The following is a 20605-nucleotide window of genomic DNA, read 5'->3' on the forward strand; positions in this document are numbered from 1 at the left end:
CTCATAAAATAGGAAAAAAAATGTGGGTTGCATGAGGTCAGTGCTGCAGGAGTTACAATCAGGCTCTGTTTATTTTTATATCTCGACAAGGTTGGAGAAACGTCTCTGCGGTAAATGTGGCCTTCAAGACCAAATTTCATTTGCATTCATCTTGCTTGCCTGTCGTCATTCTGTTTCAGCTTAACCATTTTCACAGACACTATGCTTCCTTGATGTCACATACCATGTTGCCACAATGTAAATTATTATTATTATTATTATTATTTGTTTGTTTTGGTGCTTTTTTTAGTACACATGACTTTATTCCCAGTTCCTCTGTTTGCGAGTCAATCTCCATCCCTGTCCTCACCTGTGATCAGGAGCTGTAGGTATGAGGTCAAGCAGTAGTAATGAGGTTTCTTCACAGTGTGAGAGGGTCTGTGGTTTGGGGAGAGCCTCAGAATGGAGTTGCTGCTCCTAGAGATCGGGAGGCCACCTTGGGAGCACCAGGGAAGCAGATTGGAGAGGCGGCGGCAGCTGTTGCGCATGCGCTGTACCAGCCTGTGGTAGTGAATTGGGAGCTGAGTCTAAACACCAGACTCTCGGCCAGTCAACATCTCTGTTCTCACCTCACTTATAAGTTGTGTGTAATGTCCGAAAAAATGAGCTGCAAGTACATACATCAGAAAATTTGTTTTTTTTTTAAATTTACAGTTACAAGTTCCTCCTTCTCTTCTTTTGACTTCAGTTCTTGTTAAACATTTGAATAGCAATCTCGTCTCTTGGTCCCTGCTGTAAGCCCAAATAGCTTGCTAATTCCCACCATTGGCTGAACCCCCAAAGGTGTTCATCCTGGTGACTTTAGCAGCGGTGAGTGTTTTGTTTTTTTTTTTTAATTTACACAATTACTCGTTTTTCAGGTGACACATGCCCCCCGTTTGGACAGAGGGTTGCGTTCTGGAGGCCGCTTTGACGAAAAGGTTTACCTGTCTGGGAAACAGCTGAAGGCAGGTGAGGATCCCTACCGAGAACATGCCTTCAACCTGCAGGAGAGTAATCGTCTGAGTAGTGAGCGTGCCATCCGAGATACCCGCCACTACAGGTAAGCCTGACACCGTAAAGTTTCTTTTCTCTTGGTCACAAGTGGAGTAGTCGGCAAGATCCTAGATGCAAAGAGGGAGTTCAGAGAATCACATTTTTCAAGCAAAAGTTTCCTTTGCTGCAGGCATTGATATTCCTGAGATGGAAGGGAGAATGGAGCTTGATTAGCATATTCAGATGGCATGTGAGAGTCATGGGGAATCAGCAGGCTTGGAGGCAGCTTCTGTTTTGAGACAAGAGAGCCAAACAGAGTAGAATTGTAGGGACGTTTTATTAGGGCACAAAGCAGTAGAAGCGTATCCAGCAGTATTAGCTTCTTGTTATGGATTCAGCCATCCATTTTCAAATATTGGCTTATCAGAGTTTTCTAGCAACAGCATTAGGAGTAAATTATTCATGGTTTATTTCAGTCTTTTTGAATAAATTGTGGTAAAACTTCAAATGGCACTGCACAGTCATTTTACAGTCAAATCAATAGGCTTTGACCTCCGTACAAAGTAATGACCTATATATGTGTAACCCCCTTGCACCACCCTCTCTTTAATCACCGTGCAGGACCCTGAGCTCTTTATTATGGTGTCACCACCTCTATTGTTGGCATGTACAATATATGCCACCTTCAGCCTAACCAAATCACAGTTTACTCCAAATTTAAGTAAAAAAGCTCTCTTTACTTAAATGCAAAATGAACAGGTTTCCAAACTTATTACAAATATATACAACACATAAAAAAAACATTATCAGTAAATTATTTACAGCTATACATATATCGTTGGTCTGATACCACAGTCAGTGAAGTTTACTCACTACGTTGGGGGCCTAAAACCGTGTGGTGGCCAAACAAACAAAACAGAGCTGGCCCCTTTACTTGAAAATTTAACTCAAGCCACTTAAAACAAACAAAAAAACACAAAGACCTTGTTTGAATGTACTCTCCTTTATCCTCGGGTACTTCCTTTGGGCCTCTCGTTACCCTCCCTCTAGAACAACCTCCTCACTTGCTGTCTGCCAGTGCTGAACTCGTGCCCTGCCGTCTTTCTCTTACTTAGGTCACCAAATCACTCCGTCCACCACGTGTCAGGCCCTCTCCTCTCTTGACTCTCTTCGCGTCCTACAGTGGGACACTCACTTGTCCTTTCCATTGGCTATAGACACCCTCTGTTTGATGGTGCATTTTTACAGTGTTCCCCACTTGCTTTCTGCTCTCTGAAGTATCTATCACTTCGGAGTGTCGCTTTGCACGTCAAAATTTTGCTACACTGTGCTTTCTCACTTGTTACAGCGTTTCACTACTTTGTATACTTCACGTTCCGTGTAGCGTTATTCTATCGCATCTTTCTGTCTAATCAGTTTAGCGTGTTGCTAAAGCTTTCTATTCTCCTGTCTTCTCCTTTTATGTTTTAGGGGTTTGCTAAAATCATTTCCTCTTTCTTTCCTCCTTGTTTCGGCGTTCTGCCTCAAAACTATCTTTTTTTTTCTCCTCTCCCTACTTTCCTCTAATCCCGCCTCACAATTATCTTACCTGGACTGTCAATAGGCCAATCAGAGGACACTTACATATCAAACTTAACCTTACCCAATCCCCACAACTTGTACCCCATTTCAGTCAATGAACTTTATTAGCAAAAACTCGCATTCGGATATTCTTTTTTTTTTCTTTTTAAACCTAACCCAGGTTTATATATATATATATATTGTCACGCACGCGCGAGTAGGAGGCCGCGGATTGATTCGACAGCACCTGGGAAACCACTCGCCAGGGAATGGTGGGGTATTAACTTTCTCCCTCTGCTTCCTCATAGGAAAAAAGACCGTCCTGCACCATAGGCATGGATGACCGCAGTGCGATACTTCCGCCCTTCCTCCGCCATCTTGCCCTGACGTCATCCTTCCCATCCTCCCTTGCGGTCCTTCCCGACATTCCTCCACTTCCGGCTCCTCCCCAATAAAATGGCGCGACGCCAGGAGTCGGCGCGCGCGATATGAACTGTTTGTTTATGATTTTGACCTGTTTTTGTTTTTCTGTACAATATACGGGCCGGAAAACCCCAACCCTTGCTACTGTCTCTCGGTCCTTTACAAGTGGCGTAGTCGGCAGGATAAGAGATCCCGGAATGACGGAGGGACAGGACCTGAACACCGTGCTGCAGGGAATGAACGCCCAGCTCCAGGCCCTGCAGCAAGCGCAAGCCGCTACCAACCGGGAGCTGGAGGCCACGAGGCCAGGTTAGTGGAAGCCCAACGGGCGAGACCAGACCCGCCCAGGCAGCCGCCTCCTATGGTACCGATGGGCCCTTCGAGGACGTCGATGCCTACCTGGGCATGTTTGAGAGGACGGCCACCCGGAACGAGTGGCAGCGGTCCGAGTGGGCGTCCATCTTGGCGCCATACCTAAAGGGACCAGCGCTGCGGCCTATTATGACCTCCCTGAGGAGGAGGCCGCTAATTACGACCTCCTCAAGCCCGAAATATTGGCCCGCTACGGCATTAGCCCGGCCAGCAGGCGGCCGAATGGCGGAACTGGGTCTTTGACCCCGAAAAGCCCGCGCCCCAGGCGCTCGAAGTTCTGGGGCAAGATGGGCGCTGGCTACGGCCAGAGAGCCCCGACGGGCGGAAAGTCGTCGGCGGGTGGCCTGTGAAGGCCTGGTCAATGCAATGCCCAGTTCCCTCGCCCAGCAGGTCCGGGCACGCCTATCAGAACATGTCGGGCCTCCTCGGCGTCCTGGAGCGTCAGTTGGCGGTCCTCCGACTTGGGGGGTCAGAAAAGCCTGCTCGCTGGAACCGGCAGGGACGGGGGGCCACCCCGAGCCCTCGGACGCTGCAGAAGCGCCAGCCAGAGCCAAAGAGAGGCGGGTCCGCCGCGCTGTTTCAAGTGTGGCGAGACCGCCACCTGCTGCCAAACTGCCCCATCACATCGCCCGGAGCCTATGGACTGCAGCTGGACATCAGCGGAGAGGTATTGTACCCGCCGCATCCCTTGGCGAGTCGAATCGGGAGTGGTGTTGCTAAATGGGCACGCCGTGGTGGCTTTGTTTGATTCCGGCAGCAACATTACCATTGTTGCTCGCCGTTGCCTTACCGCAACAGTGGTTAAAGCAGCATTTGTTGGTTACCTGTGTACATGGGGGGACTAGGTCATATCGTTCCGCTCACTGCTATCTTACCTGGAAGGGGGAACCAATCCAAATGGCGGTCGCTGTGTTACCTGACCCCCCCTTCCCAGTGATCCTGGGACAAGACTGGTCGAAAAGAATCAGCGGTAAGCCGTTCGCCGCTCCCGGGGCCTCGTTGGATCTTGTCATGAGGGGAAAAGGCACCCTCCCGGCCTCCACGCCGTGCACAAGGGCAGGCCCTATGGGCGCTGGTGTCTCGGGGACCTTTCGTGGCTACGGACCTTGACCCGAAGATTCCGCCGGAGAAGGGACTAGCCAGGAACTCTCCCGGCCCAGGCCCCAAGACCCTCTCGGCGCCTGGACCATCAATTTCGGTCCACGCCGGCCTCCTTTAAGAGGGAGCAGTGGAATGATGACTCCCTGCGCTTTGCCGAACGCGATTGTTCTGCCTAACAGCTCGACAGCGGACGGATCCACACCGGGAACCCTTCTTTGTCCTTGAAATGATCTGTTGTACCGAAAGTGGCTACCCATGAGGGCGAGGTGCGAAGTTGTTGCTAATTCAGCGTACCTTCCGGCGGGAGATATGCGAGTTGGCACATGCTCACCTCCTAGGCCCACCTCGGGGCCGAAAAAACACTGGAGAGGATTAAGCTCCGCTTTTACTGGCCTGGGATCAATGAGGAGGTCCGGCGGTTCTGTCAATCCTGTCCGGTGCCAGACCCGCCAGATTCCTAGGAGGGACCGTGCTCCTCTAGTCCCTATTCCCCTCGTGGACATCCCCTTTGAAAGGATAGGGGTCGATTTGGTGGGACCCTGGAGCCCTTAACCCGTGGCCACAAGTATATCCTAGTCATGGTTGACTATGCCACCCGGTACCCAGAGGCGGTTCCCCTGCGCTCCGCTAATACTAAAAGCATCGCGACGGAACTGGTTAACTTGTTTTCACGTGGGCATACCCAAGGAGGTCCTCACGGACCAGGGTACCCTTCACTTGGATACGTTCAAGGAGGTGGCCAAATTACTGCAGATAAAGCACCTGAAAGCGTCAGTCTATCACCCGCAAACTGGCGGGTTGGTGAGCGATTTAATCAGGCGCTTAAGCAGATGCTCCGCAAGGTAGTCAGCGCGGCGGCAGGAACTGGGACCAGCTCCTCCCGCCGTGCTTTTGCCTACCGGGAGGTACCCCAGGCCTCTACGGGCTTCTCCCCTTTGAATTACTATACGGGCGACAACCCGGGGAATCCTCGACATCCTAAAAGAAGGCTGGGAGGCGAGGCTCTTCCCTCCTCTAATATTTTGAGTACGTGCGCAACTGCGCGACCGACTCACAAAGATCAGGCCCCTCCTAAAAGAGCACGTGACTCGTGCGCAAGCAGCGCAGGCCGGTGTTACAACCGCAACTCCGTCCTCAGGGAGTTCCGCCGGGGACCGAGTTATGGTGCTCGTCCCGACCTCCCACTTTCGAAGCTGCTCGCTCACTGGCAAGGGCCTTACGAGGTTAAGGAGAGAAAGGACTCGTCGACTATTTGGTAAAACAGCCCAACCGTCGACCGGTGAGAGGATCTATCATGTCAACCTGTTAAAGCCCTGGAGATAGAGAGGAGCTTCCCAGCCCCGTAGGTCACTCTCCCTTTTCGCAAGCACAACTGCCCTTAACCTCGGTGAAGAGCTGACCCCCAAGCAGCGGCAGGAGTTAGCCCAAACACTCCGAGCCATCCCGAGGTAGTGGCGAGTCACCCGGCGGACCGCGCTGATTGAGCACGCGATATAGTCACGGAGCCGGGGTAATCGTCCGGGAGAGGCCCTACCGACTCCGGAGGCAAAGCAGCGCAGAGGTCGAACTGGAGGTGAAGCGTATGTTGGACATGGACATAATTGAAGAGAGCCATAGTCCCTGGTCCAGCCCTATTGTCCTCGTCTCCAAGCCAGGCGGCTCCTGGAGGTTCTGTAATGACTTTAGGCGTCTGAATCAGATCTCCAAGTTCGATGCCTACCCCATGCCCCGCATTGGCGACCTCCTTGGCGGCTGGAGTGCGGCTCGATATCTGACTACCCTTGACATGACAAAAGGGTATTGGCAAATTCCTTTAACGGCATCCGCAAAGGAGAAAACGGCCTTTAGCACCCCTAGCGGGCACTGGCAGTACAAGGTCCTCCCATTTGGGCTGCACGGGCCCGGCGACCTTCCAACGTCTGGTAGATAGAGTGCTGAAGCCCACCAGTCCTATAGTGCCGCTTACCTGGATGGCGTTGTCATCTATTCCGGCACCTGGGAGGAGCATCTACTGCAGGTCGCAGCTGTCCTCCGAACACTGGCTAAAGCCGGCCTCCGCATAAACCCCGGAAGTGTTTTTGGATTAAAGGAGGCCAAATATTTAGGCTACCTCGTGGGACAAGGACAGGTGCGCCACAGAGCTCCAAAGTGAAAGACATCTTAGAATGGCCCGTCCGAGTACCAAGAAACAGGTGCAGGCTTTCTTGGGGCTTGCGGGTTACTACCGCCGGTTTGTTCCCGTTTCTCGAAGAGCAGCACCCTTGACTGACCTGACAAAAGGCGCGCCCCTATACGTGGTGTGGACCGACAAAGCAGAACAGCGTTCAGTGACCTAAAGAAGGCCCTAACGTCGGCACCTGTGTTACGGACGCCCGATTTTGGGCTCCGTTTATTCTCCAGACCGGCGCGGACACAGGCCTGGGTGCCGTGCTGAGCCAAAGCGTCGATGGTGTCGAGCACCCTGTGATGTACCTTAGCGGAAACTGATGGACCGGGAGACCGGTGCGCTGCAGTGGAGAGGGAGGCCTTGGCCATTAAGTGGGCAGTGACCCACCTCCGTACTACCTGCTGGGTGCGAGTTCGCTCTGGTGACTGATCACGCTGCACTTCAGTGGATGTCCCTGCACAAAGAGTCGAATCCGCGGGTCACCAGGTGGTTCCTGGACTTACAGCCGTATAAGTTCACTGTCACTTATCGGCGGGCACCCTTCAGGCCAATGCCGATGCCCTCTCTCGTATTCACGACCTCTCGGTTAGGTCCGCCCGACCTGGCGGTCCTGGGCTAAGGGGGATCGTGTCACGCACGCGCAGTAGGAGGCAGCGGATTGATTCGACAGCACCTGGGAAACCACTCGCCGCCAGGGAATGGTGGGGTATTAACTTTTTCCCTCTGCTTCCTCATAGGAAAAAAGACCTTCCTCACCATAGGCATGGATGACCGCAGTCGCGATACTTCCGCCCTTCCTCCGCCATCTTGCCCTGGCGTCATCCTTCCCATCCTCCCTTGCGGTCCTTCCCGACATTCCTCCACTTCCGGCTCCTCCCCAATAAAATGGCGCGGCGCCAGGAGTCGGCGTCGCGATATGAACTGTTTGTTTATGATTTTGACCTGTTTTTGTTTTCTGTACAATATACGGGGCGGAAAACCCCAACCCTTGCTACTGTCTCTCTCGGTCCTTTACAATATATATATATATATATATATATATATATATATATATATATATATATATATATATATATATATATATATGTACAGTATATATATTAGTGCTGGACGGTATACCGGTTCATACCAAAAAACGTTTTCTGTTTTTGTTATGATACAGTATGGCTTTTTCTTATACTGGAACACCAGTCTAAATAGCCTAAACAATGTTCAGAACGTGGCGCAGCGGGAAACTGTTTAAGGGGGGACCTTTTTCACTGCTGCACCACTAAACAGGCATACAACGGAGTACATGTGTTAGTGGAGGTATTGAGCAGTGAAAATGGACTGAGAACATTCTGAAACTGAAGCTGTAGCAGACGAACAAGTTGAACATGATGACACAGAAGAACTTTTGATGAAAAAAGGTGCCGTGTCTGTTGTTTGGAGATACTTTGGTTTTAAAAGGTCGGATGTGGACCATTATGTTCCAATGTGTGAATACTGTTTCTGTACTACTGGATAATACTGCAAGCCAAGTTGCACTTGTTTTATTTTATTTTTTTGTCAATACTGTGTAATGGTGTGACGATGCTGGTCCCCTACAGACTCGCTCTTCCCACATTGGAGTCTGTTGAACCAACACCGTTGATAGTTATGACCGAGATGAGCTGAGAAATCTCATTGAAGCCAGAGGGGTGGTGGACAGTGCTCAAGTGCTTTTGTTAAAAACAGTCAAAGTAAAACCAAAAGTGTCCATTGTGCAGTGTTCAGAAAAATGCAAGTTTTCTGATTGTGGAAATATTGGCGTTTTGAGGCAGGACTAAATGAAACCGAAGCGAAATGCGTGGTGTGCGATTCCTACGTGCTAATAAAAGAACGTTTAATTTATAACGACATATTGAAAGCGAGAGACTCCGAAAGACGGTACGAACGTACAATTCAAATGCCAAGATGACAATATTTTTTGCGCCAAAACATTCAACTGCTGACAAAAAGGCCCGTGCAGCTGAAGCTACATTAGCGTTTCATACTGTTGCTCATCATCAGTCTTATAGGTCGATGGACTGTAGGCCTACTGCAGGCTTAATGCACAAATTGTTTGCGGACTCTTGACACTGCAAAAAATATTTCGTGTGGTAGGACGAAATCAGAAGCCATTATCAAAGGGGTCATTGGCCCTCACAGTGTTACCAAACTAGTTCAGACACTGAATGGCGTTAGCTATTTTGGAGTGGCAACCGAAGCAAGCAATCACAGAGCAGAGAAGTTGTTCCCAGTTATTGTGCAGTATTTTGACCGGAAAGCTGGTGGAACAAAAACAGGATTACTCGAGCTGGACAGCATGCCAAACAAAACGTCAGAAACTATTTCAAGGTGTCTTGTAGATACTCTTTAAGAAGTACCATCATCTGTCTTCAAAATGTATTGGATTTTTCGGAGACAATGCTAATGTGAACTTTGGAGGTGTCAGTCGGAGGGATGGGAATAATGTGTTTTCGCAGCTGAAAAAAGCCCTGCAGTGCCCACTTGCTGGAGTAGGATGTCCAGCTCATGTACTGCACAACTGCTTTCAGCATGGGGCAGATCTGCTGCCGGTTGACGTTGAGACAATTGTACTGAAAGTGTTCAATTATTTTTCCATTTACATCGTTCGCACACAGGCTTTGAAAGATTTCTGCGATTTTGTCGATGTTACCTACCAGCAGCTGTTGTACCACAGCAAGACCAGATAGCTGAGTTTGTTTCCAGCAATAGAGAGACTTTTGCAGATTTTTCCAGCTTTGAAGGCTTACTTCCAAAGCATGGATCAGCCACCAGTGTTGCTGAAGATTTTTTTCGAAAACGATTTTTCAGAACTGTACTTGTAGTTCATACATTCTCTGATGTCAGTTTCCCAGTGCCAGATAACGCTGATCGAAAAGGAAGAAACGTCTGTGTTGGAGGTCTGTATGAGGGGCCAAACAGGCCATAAATCATATATTTCTGTGTGTAATCTATTGGTTTACGTGTGAACACTATTGGTTTATGAATATTTATTATCGGTTTGCATGCATACCTAATTGGTTTGCATGCGTACAATACTGGTTTCATTCATATGAACTATACTGGTTTGTGTCCGTATATTATCGATTTGTGCGTGAACTATATCCGTTTGTACGTGCATACCACTGGTTCGCATATGAACTATATTGATTTGCGTGTGTATATCACGGTTCCAGTACGTTTGTTATTGGTTTATGAGTGAACTGCATTGATTTTTGGTTGAATGTTATCGGTTTGCGGATGAACTATATTGGCTTGCGTTCTGTGACGGTCTAACAATGGATTTGCGTATGCACTATATTGGTTTCATGCACGTCTTATACTGGTTTCATGTGGGTAACCTGACGATTTTGCGCTTGAACTCTATTGGTTGTATGTGTGCACTATGTCGGTTTCGCGTATGAAACATATTGGTTATGCGTGCGCGCCCTATCGCAACTCTGTGTATGAACTATAACGGTTCTGCGTGTGAACTATATTGGTTGTTCACGTGATCTTCAGAGGAAATGGGTGGGGCAAGAAACAGGAACTCAAGGGCTGGTAGAGTCATGGAGTGTAAAGAGATATGTCTAGGAGACACATCTGTGTTTAAACGGCACTGTATATTTTTATCCGCACAATACGTTTGCGAAAGGACTTGGTGGTAATTATTACTATTTAACAGAATCTACCCTTGAGTCTGTAATGAACACAAGGCTGAAGTTAGGTACGTATTGGGCCGTTTTCTTATTTGCTTCCAGGATCATGTTTGCTCACACCCTGCCACAGTACTTTTTCACACAACTTTTGAAACCAGTTATTCATTCTGAAGGCAAAATATTCTACTATTCTATTTTACTAACGCCTTTATCCAACATACACCATTTAGATACTAGTGGTTACATTCTCCCAGTGCCCACCGCGCCGCACAAACAGGTGAAGTGACTTGTTTATGGTCACATAGTGTCATTATCAGGACTTGAACCCACGAACTGCAGTCTTAAACACTACGCCACAATGCTTGCACATCTATAGTGTGTATATTAATTGGCATAATATAAACTTGTCCAGGACAGATTCCATTATTAAAGATGAGTTTAACATTTTCAACCCGTTCAAGTTTTGGTTGAAAATCTGGAATATTTATTTTTTCAAATAATGGATCCGTTGGCGGATTAATGTACACACTGTAGAATATTTTGCCTTGCTGTTAATATAGAAGAAGAAGCTGCTTTGTGAATAAGTAGCTGACTGCAAGCTTATACTGGATGTAGCTGGAAGTGAATAAAAAGGCAGCTGGATGTGCACCTAACTTAAAAATAATTTCCACCAAACCCTTCAAAAGACATACTATGATGTGCAAAAGTATTCAATCCCCTTGAAAGTTGTCATAATTTTATGCAAGACAAAATATTTGTACAATTTATTTATTCCGGATTTTTTCTTATGCTGTAACAAAACATTTCCTATTTTATGTAGACATTTAATTAAAGAAGAAAATCTCCAAAGTTAGTGTTTACATAAGTATTTAAAGCTCTGTGCTTTGGAAGCTCCAGGTTTACACCAATGACAAATTAATTACAAAGGTGGCAGACATTTGACAGTCATATTAAACATAATGAGGTGCTACTTTCTCTCTCGATATAAAAAGCCCCCTTTGTAGGGGCCGTAGTCTTTAGTGGACAGTCACTGAAAAAACGAAGACAGAGGAGCATTCTGCTGATGTGAGAAACAGAGTTATTGTAATGCACAAGGTAGCAGGAAAGAATTATAAAAATATCAAGAGTTTGAATGTCCCATTGCGCACTGCTGGATCCATCATCAGAAAGTGGAAGGTTCATCACAGCACCCTGACTCTCACTAGAACAGGCCTTCCCTCAAGACTGAACATCAGAGTTAGACATCAACTGGAGAGAGAGGAGACTAGAAATCCAATCGTCACTCTCAGATGTTTGCAATGCTTTTTGGCTGAAACTGGAGTGAAGGTGCAGGGGTCCACAATTTCAAAGCTCTCCATTAAACAGGCCTCTACAGGAGGGTGGCAAGAAAGAAGCCATTCCTTAAGATGGTCCACATAAAAGCACATATGGCGGTTTTCCAGTTAAATGTGGGGAGAAGGGTTTATGGTCAAATGAAACCAAAAGAGAACTTTTTTCTCAGACTTCAAAGAGGTACAAAATGTGTGGTGTAAAACAAACACTGCCCGTGCTACAAGAAACACCAGACTTACAGTGGAATATGGTGGTGGCAACATCTTGCTATGGAGATGTTTTTCATGTGCTGGGACCGAGAATCTTGTCAGAGTTGAAGGGATAATAGATGGGCCCAAATACCACACAATATTGCAGGAGAACTCATTCCAGTCTGCTATTAATTTAAAGATCAGGAGAAGATTCATCTTTCAAGATGACAATGACCCTAAGCATTAGACCAAAGTGACACTGGGATGGCTCAGAAACAGACAGGTGAATGTTTCGGAATGGCCAAGTCAAAGCCCTGATCTTAACCCTGTTGGGAATCTGGGGCACTGTTTGAAAACTGCTGTTCAGAGATACCATCCCACCAACATAGAGGGTACCTAGAAATCATGCCAAGAAGAATAGGGAAGAATCACGCCTGAGCAATGCGCAGAACTGGGGCATACTGTATTTATATACCCCAAAAGAATGAAGGCTGTTACTGCAGCAAAAAGGTTCTTGACAAAGTATGAATATATTGGGCTTGAATGCTTAGGCAAACAACCACTTTGGAGTTTTTCTTTAGTTATTTGGAGTTTGATAATGTTTTGTTACAGCACAAGAGTTCACATTAAAAATACCAAATGGATAAATATGTGGACAAACCTTTTGTCATGCAGAAAATTAGGATGACTTTTAAAGGGATTGAATACTTTTGCACGTCACTGTTTGTTTGTGAAAGGGCTTGGTGGTAATTCTTTTCACCAGGACTGAAGTTAGGTACGCATTCGGCTGGCATTTTATTCACTCCCAGCTACTCCCAGTATAAGCTTGCAGTCAGCTACTTATTCACACGGCTTTTGCAAAGCAGCATCTTATTCTATTATAACAGCAAGGCAAAATATTCTACAGCGTGTACATTAATCGGCACCATTACAGACTGATCCATTACTTGAAAAAATAAATATTTCACATTTTGGGGCAAAATTGTTAAACTCTAATTTAACCAATGAATCTGTCCTGGACAAGTTTATATATGTCAATGTCACAAAGCTATGAAAATTAAGGTGGCTCAACATCATGTAACACTTTACAGTGCCCATTAAATATCACAGTAAAACCCATTTATCTGATATTGAAGTGGGAATACTTTGTCAGTTTCACCCTGATACTTGCACTGGGCAGAGAAAAACTCTGCTGCATCTTAAAAAAACGCATCTGTCTTTTCACAAAACAAAATAAGGTGGCCCAATATGATGTAACTGACCCATGCAGGTCCTAAATATTAAGCTTCTCAAAGAATTAACACATTTAGTCAATTAATATACACGTTATAGATGTGCAAGCATTGTGGTTAGGGCTTTGCACTTTCAACCCTTTGTTCGTGGGTTCAAGTCCTGAGACTGACACTGTATGACCCTGAGCAAGTCACTTCATCTGTCTGTAGGGCGCGGTGTGGGGTCGCCAGGCATAATAAATCTAACTAGTAGTAACTTAATGTTATGTTGCATAAATACGTCAATAGTAAATGCTGAATATTTTGCCTTTAGAATAAGTAACAGTTTTGCAAATTCTGTGTGAACAACTACAGCTACAGGTTGCAAGCAAGCATGTACAGGTGCTGGTCATAAAATTATAATATCATGACAAAGTTGATTTATTTCACTAATTCCATTCAAAAAGTGAAACTTGTATATTAGATTCATTCATTACACGCAGATTGATGTATTTCAAATGTTTATTTCTTTTAATTTTGATGATTATAACTGACAACTAATGAAAGTCCCAAATTCAGTATCTCGGAAAATTAGAATATTGTGAAAAGGTTCAATATTGAAGACACCTGATGCCACACTCTAATCAGCTAATTAACTCAAAACACCTGCAAAGACCTTTAAATGGTCTCTCAGTCTAGTTCTGTAGGCTACACAATCATGGGGAAGACTGCTGACTTGACAGTTGTCCAAAAGACGACCATTGACACCTTGCACAAGGAGGGCAAGACACAAAAGGTCATTGCTAAAGAGGCTGGCTGTTCACAGAGCTCTGTGTCCAAGTACATTAATAGAGAGGCGAAGGGAAGGACAAGATGTGGTAGAAAAAAGTGTACAAGCAATAGGGATAACCGCACCCTGGAGAGGATTGTGAAACAAAACCCATTCAAAACTGTGGGGGAGATTCACAAAGAGTGGACTGCAGCTGGAGTCAGTGCTTCAAGAACCACCACACACCGACGTATGCAAGACACGGGTTTCAGCTGTCGCATTCCTTGTGTCAAGCCACTCTGGAACAAGAGACAGCGTCAGAAGCGTCTCGCCTGGGCTAAAGACAAAAAGGACTGGACTGCTGCTCAGTGGTCCAAAGTTATGTTCTCTGATGAAAGTAAATTTTGCATTTCCTTTGGAAATCAAGGTCCCAGAGTCTGGAGGAAGAGAAGAGAGGCACAGAATCCATGTTGCTTGAGGTCCAGTGTAAAGTTTCCACAGTCAGTGATGGTTTGGGGTGCCATGTCATCTGCTGGTGTTGGTCCATTGTGTTTTCTGAGGTCCAAGGTCAACGCAGCCATCTACCAGGAAGTTTTAGAGCACTTCATGCTTCCTGCTGCTGATGAACTTTATGGAGATGCAGATTTCATTTTCCAACAGGACCTGGCACCTGCACAAAGTGCCAAAACTACCAGTACCTGGTGTAAGGACCATGGTATCCCTGTTCTTGATTGGCCAGCAAACTCGCCTGACTTTAACCCCATAGAAAATCTATGGGGTATTGTGAAGAGGAAGATGCAATACACCAGACCCAACAATTCAGAAGAGCTGAAGGCCACTATCAGAGCAACATGGGCTCTCATAACACCTGAGCAGAGTCACAGACTGATCGACTCCATGCCACACCACATTGCTGCAGTAATCCAGGCCAAAGGAGCCCCAACTAAATATTGAGTGCTGTACATGCTCATAGTTTTCATGTTCATACCTTTCAGTTGGCCAACATTTCTAAAAATCCTTTTTTTGCATTGGTCTTAATTGATATTCTAATTTTCCGAGATACTGAATTTGGGACTTTCATTAGTTGTCAGTTATAATCATCAAACTTAAAAGAAATAAACACTTGAAATACATCAGTCTGTGTGTAATGAATGAATCTAATACACAAGTTTCACTTTTTGAATGGAATTACTGAAATAAATCAACTTTGTCATGATATTCTAATTTTATGACCGGCACCTGTAGATAGGACCGAATAAGATGACGGCCCAATACGTACCTAACTTCAGCCTTGTGTTCATTACAGACTCAAAGGTAGATTCTGTTAAATAGTAATAATTACAACAACAACATTTATTTATATAGCACATTTTCATACAAACAGTAGCTCAAAGTGCTTTACATATTAAAGAATAGAAAAATGAAAGACATAATTATAAAAAAATAAATCAACATTAACATCGAATAAGAGTAAGGTTCAATGGCCAGGGGACAGAAAAACAAAAACTCCAGACGGCTGGAGAAAAAATAAAATCTGTAGGGATTCCAGACCATGATACCGCCCAGTCCCCACGAAGTCCTTTCGCAAACGCATGGTGTGGAAAAATAATATATAGTGCCGTTTAAACGCAGATGCGTCTCCTAGACGTGAATTTCCCCTTGGGATTAATAAAGTATCTATCTAGCTATCTATCTAGCTATCGAGCTATCTAGCCACATCTCTTCTACCGGCCCTTGAGTTCCTGTTTTTTGCCCCGCCCATTTCCTCTGAAGATCACGTGAACAACCAATATAGTTCACACGCAGAACCGTTATAGTTCATACACAGAGTTGCTATAGGGCGCGCACGCATAACCAATATGTTTCATACGCGAAACCGACATAGTGCACACATACAACCAATAGAGTTCAAGCGCAAAATCGTCAGGTTACCCTCATGAAACCAGTATAAAACGTGCATGAAACCGATATTTTGCATACGCAAATCCATTGTTAGGCCGTCACAGAACGCCAGCCAATATATTTCATCCGCAAACCGATAACATTCAACCGACAATCAATGCACTTCACTCATAAACCAATAACAAGCGTACTGGAACCAGTGATATACACACGCTTATCAATATAGTTCATATGCAAACCAGTGGTATGCACGTACAAACGGATATAGTTCACGCACAAACCGATAATATACGGACATGAACCAGTAGTAGTTCATATGAATGAAACCAGTATTGTACGCAGGCAAACCAATTAAGTATGCACGCAAACCGATAGTAAATATTCATAAATTAATAGGGTTCACACGTAAACCAATAGATTACACACAGAAATATATGATTTATGGCCTGTTTGGCCCCTCATAGGTCTGCAACAGCTTGCAGTCAACAATGAAAACTCTTCGAGGCAAGCTAGAGGTGACTTTTATTCCACTAACCGTTAGACAGCTTCTGACAAAATTGCGTCAAGACGGTCGAGACGCGGATTGCAATATACCAGCCATGCATTTCTTATTTGGAAAAATAGAAAGCACCTTTTGCTGAGTTCCAGTGCTTTCAATTGATGTTTCTTGACAGGATGAAAGATATTTCGTTTGATGCTTTACTGCCATGTGTGCAGTACCTGAAAGAGAAAGGAATTGATCTAGACAATGCTTCATTGTTTGAGCAGTACCGAAACGTTGTGTCTTTCGCGGAACAGCAGAAAGATGCCGAGTTTTTCAAGCGCCACCTGTCCCAACAATGACTCTCATTCTTCAGAGATACTGTTGCTTGTCCGTCCGAACTGCTTAAAGTGTGACATAGTGTCAAGAATTCTACACCTACATTGCTGGAAACAATGACCTTTTGCGGAAAGTTGGATCATCTGAGAAGTATGATATGACATAGGCGTAAACGTACTTTTTTTTTTTAAAGACATTGTTTAGTTTAGGTTTATTATCTAATAGCAAAATACCCGCGCTTCGCAGCGGAGAAGTAGTGTGTTAAAGAAGCAATGAAAAAGAAAAGGAAACATTTTGAAAATAACATAACATGATTGTCAATGTAATTGTTTTGTCACTGTTGTGAGTGATGAGTGTTGCTGTCATATATATATATATATATATATATATATATATATATTTACACACACACACATAAACATATATATATATATACATATCTATACATATACACATATATATACACACACACATACATACATACATATATATCTACATATATACACATACATATACATACACACATACATACATACACACACACACACATAAACATATATATATACATATCTATACATATACACATATATACACACATATAAACATATATATACATATACATACATATCTACATATATACACACACAGCTATTTCGTATCAGTGCAATACGCTGCTTGTTAAAACGGATGACTCCCACTCTTACGTGCAAGTCTGCGTGGATATTATGAACTATCGTATTTGTTCAAGTTCTATTTAAATTTTAAATAGAAGGAATTTTTATTTAGTCGACAGAAATATCTTTGGTAGAAATGGTAAAAACAGACAGGAATATTATTCGTGAATAAATCAACTCAAACCTTAAACAACTTATAATATTTTGCTCTCCATAAAATATATCCTGTCTAAATTATACAAGTTAGAAATAAAGTAAACGTTAAAAGAACAAACATTCACATTTCTTTACTCTTATGTAATTTTATATAAAAAATAAACTTAGATTTTAAATATCCCAAAAGATTTTGCTCTCCATAAAAATATATCCTGTCAAAATTATACAAATTCAAATATGAACATGCTGCATAACAAAACCTGGAAATATAAATAAAATGTGTTCCTTTCAGCAATAACAAATCAAATCATTCAGTTGTCTTTGCTCATATGTCATTTTAGAGCTGGACGCCTGGCATCTTTTTTTGGCAACAGGTTCGTTTCTGTTTGGTGTGAGGTTCTGTGTTGTGGAGATTCTCAGGATGGATTGCAGGTGCTCATCAGTGAGGCGACTCCTGTGTGCTGTTTTGTTAGTCTTTATCACTGAGAAGAGCTTCTCACACAGATATGTGCTACCAAACATGCACAAGGTTCGAGCCGCATGTAGACGGACTTTTTTTGTTCTTCAAAGTCACCAAAGCGCCGTGCAAACTCAGTGCGCTCAGTTTATCAGCAAAGTGCGTATTTGGGAACACCGTAGTGACGACTTGGTTTAATATTACTTGGCAACAGGGAAAGAGGGGCAAATTGCACTGATGCATTTGTGTCTCCCATAAAAGCAGCCTCAATTGAAATCACTTTGTGATTGTGCACGGGTAAAAACGTCCGCTGAAGTGTCAGATTCTTATTTAATTCTTCTGCTTTCTGTATCTTCTGCATTGCATTCAGGTTACCCTGATGTTTTGTCTCATAGTGCCGTCTTAGATTAAATTCTGTAATTACAGCCACATTAGCTCCACAAATGAGACACACGGGTTCAGTAAACATATACTCAGCCTCCCATCGGTTTTTAAAGGCTTTATTTTCAGAATCAACTTTTCTCTTCAGCATCGTGTGAGCTAGCTTCGCAATAACTTGCAGCATCATAAGGTAGACTTGATTAACGCGGTAAGTGTTTGGCAAGGCAGCTGAAGCGCTGCATTATGGGATCTGTAGTTTATTGTGTTACCAGCTTCATATACCGGCCATTAATAACAATAATACAGTATATAAAATGATCTCGCGGGCCGGATATAATTACACACCGGGCCAGATGTGGCCCGTGGCCCTTGAGTTTGACACATATGGACTAAATAGAACTTGAAAAGATATGTTTTTTGAAATGTGATCGCACAATTCAGATAGAGTTGACGCGCACTACAGCCTGCATGCCTCAATGAGTCATCCTCCCCTCACTCTTACTTTTTTACCGTTCATCTAATGAATGCACTGAGTATGGGTTTACCAAAACAATCATTGATGGCGAATAAAGTATCCATTATTCGAGTATGTAGATCGGGATATATATATACATATATATATACCCGTGTATATAGGGAGAAGTAGTGTGTTAAAAAAGCTAGAAAAAGAAAAGGGAACATTTTAAAAATAACGTAACATGACTGTCAATATACGTGATGATGTCACACGAAACTCCGCCCCCATGGCGTTCACGTTCATCTCCATTACAGTAAATGGAGAAAAACAGCTTCCAGTTATGACCATTACACGTAGAATTTCGATATAAAACCTGCCCAACTTTTGTAAGGAAGCTGTAAGGAATGAACCTGCCAAATTTCAGCCTTCCACCCACACGGGAAGTTGGAGAATTAGTGATGAGTCCGTGAGTGAGTGAGTGAGGGCTTTGCCTTTTATTAGTATAGATGATAATATTTGAGTTTAAGTTTTTTAGGTTGCTCACTAAATTGTAACCACTATATGTCACGTATGGTAACCGTGGAGTTGGAAAATATATTTGGTAATTTTTGTCCTCCTTTTTGACTGTTGGTGTCTTCCTTTATAGCCGAACCCATCTGGTCACCCAACGGGGGTGAACCAGCCCCAAGATCGCCTAAGCCGGCGCTCCCTCACGGAGCCCCAGCTCATGCTGCCTTCTTCTTCCTGGTGTCTGGATCGTCTCCCATGACTGCCTTTTCCCTTCTTTAACCTCCTTGTGTTCTAGCTTTTCTTTTTTCCTTCCCCCTATCCTGCCGGTCCATAAATATACGTCTCCGTGTGCGCTGCGCCTTATTCACATGCGACTCGCCCCAATCACCTCATCAGCTCCCCGCGGCTGTGCAATCGCGCCCACAGAGACGGACACGGCGAACTGGATTTAAAATATATTTTTTTGAAGCAGCAGACCCACTGTACCACACATACCATTATATATGCAAGTTGCAGTTTTATTATTTATGTATAAAGCTTAGCTTGAAGCAAGGTCCAAATTAATGCAATTTGCGTTAATGACGGTTCAGTTGGTAAAGATGTCATCACCAAGTTGCACTTGTTTTATATTATTTTATTTTTATTTACTGAATACTGTGTAATGCACCTGGGCTTGAAGTCTTGAAGTAATAGTATTGTTACTGGAAGTTGCACTATTATTTATTTTATTGTTATTATTTATTAGTTTAAATATTATGCAGTTTAATGATAGTAAACTTGTTTAAAATGTCACTTTAACGTGTCAGTGGATAGAGATTTGTTAACATTAACAGAAAGTGTAGTTTACAAAAAATATTTACCAATTGTTCCTTTTCTAAGACATGTTCAGTGCAATATAACTTTTGACAAGCACCTCTGGATATTTTACTGAGTCTAAAGGCCTCTTTGGATGGTTGACAATTTGTTGTCAAAATTTTAGTTTAAGTTATTTGCAAAATTTGTTCAATAAAAAGGCTCTATACTGTATTTTGACAGCAACTGTCATGCAATGTGATTCCTTCTCTTCATTAGTGCCACCCCCTTGAAAACTATCACTTTATGAGGCCATGCAAACCTGGATTAATACTTGTGTGCACATTAAAATGTTTTTTGTACAATTCTCATGACAGTGGAATAGGTTATTCTTAGGCAGTCTACTGCAGTAATTGCAGTGGAAAATGTGGTTAATATCCACTCATGCATGGGAAAAAAATACCATCGAATAATAATTTAGAAAAATACTGTGATAGAGAATTTTGGTCATACCGCCCAGCACTTATATCTATATGTTTACTATATATATATATATATATATATATATATATATATATATATATATATATATATATATATATATATATATATATATATATATATATATATATGACGATGTTTCTATATTTG

At 43.7% G+C, this 20605-nt stretch overlaps 1 protein-coding gene across 1 annotated transcript in view; it reads left to right on the top strand.

Moving 5' to 3' along the window:
* Window positions 1–20605, top strand: part of galnt16 (UDP-N-acetyl-alpha-D-galactosamine:polypeptide N-acetylgalactosaminyltransferase 16) — a 155034-nt gene that overhangs the window by 25875 nt on the left and 108554 nt on the right. The window contains exon 2 of the mRNA XM_039741490.1: window positions 900–1081. Coding sequence (XP_039597424.1) covers window positions 900–1081 — 182 coding nt within the window. The remainder of the gene's footprint in view (window positions 1–899; window positions 1082–20605) is intronic.

The sequence above is a fragment of the Polypterus senegalus genome, chromosome 18 (genome assembly GCF_016835505.1).
Source record: "Polypterus senegalus isolate Bchr_013 chromosome 18, ASM1683550v1, whole genome shotgun sequence".
Taxonomy (NCBI): Eukaryota; Metazoa; Chordata; class Cladistia; order Polypteriformes; family Polypteridae; genus Polypterus; species Polypterus senegalus.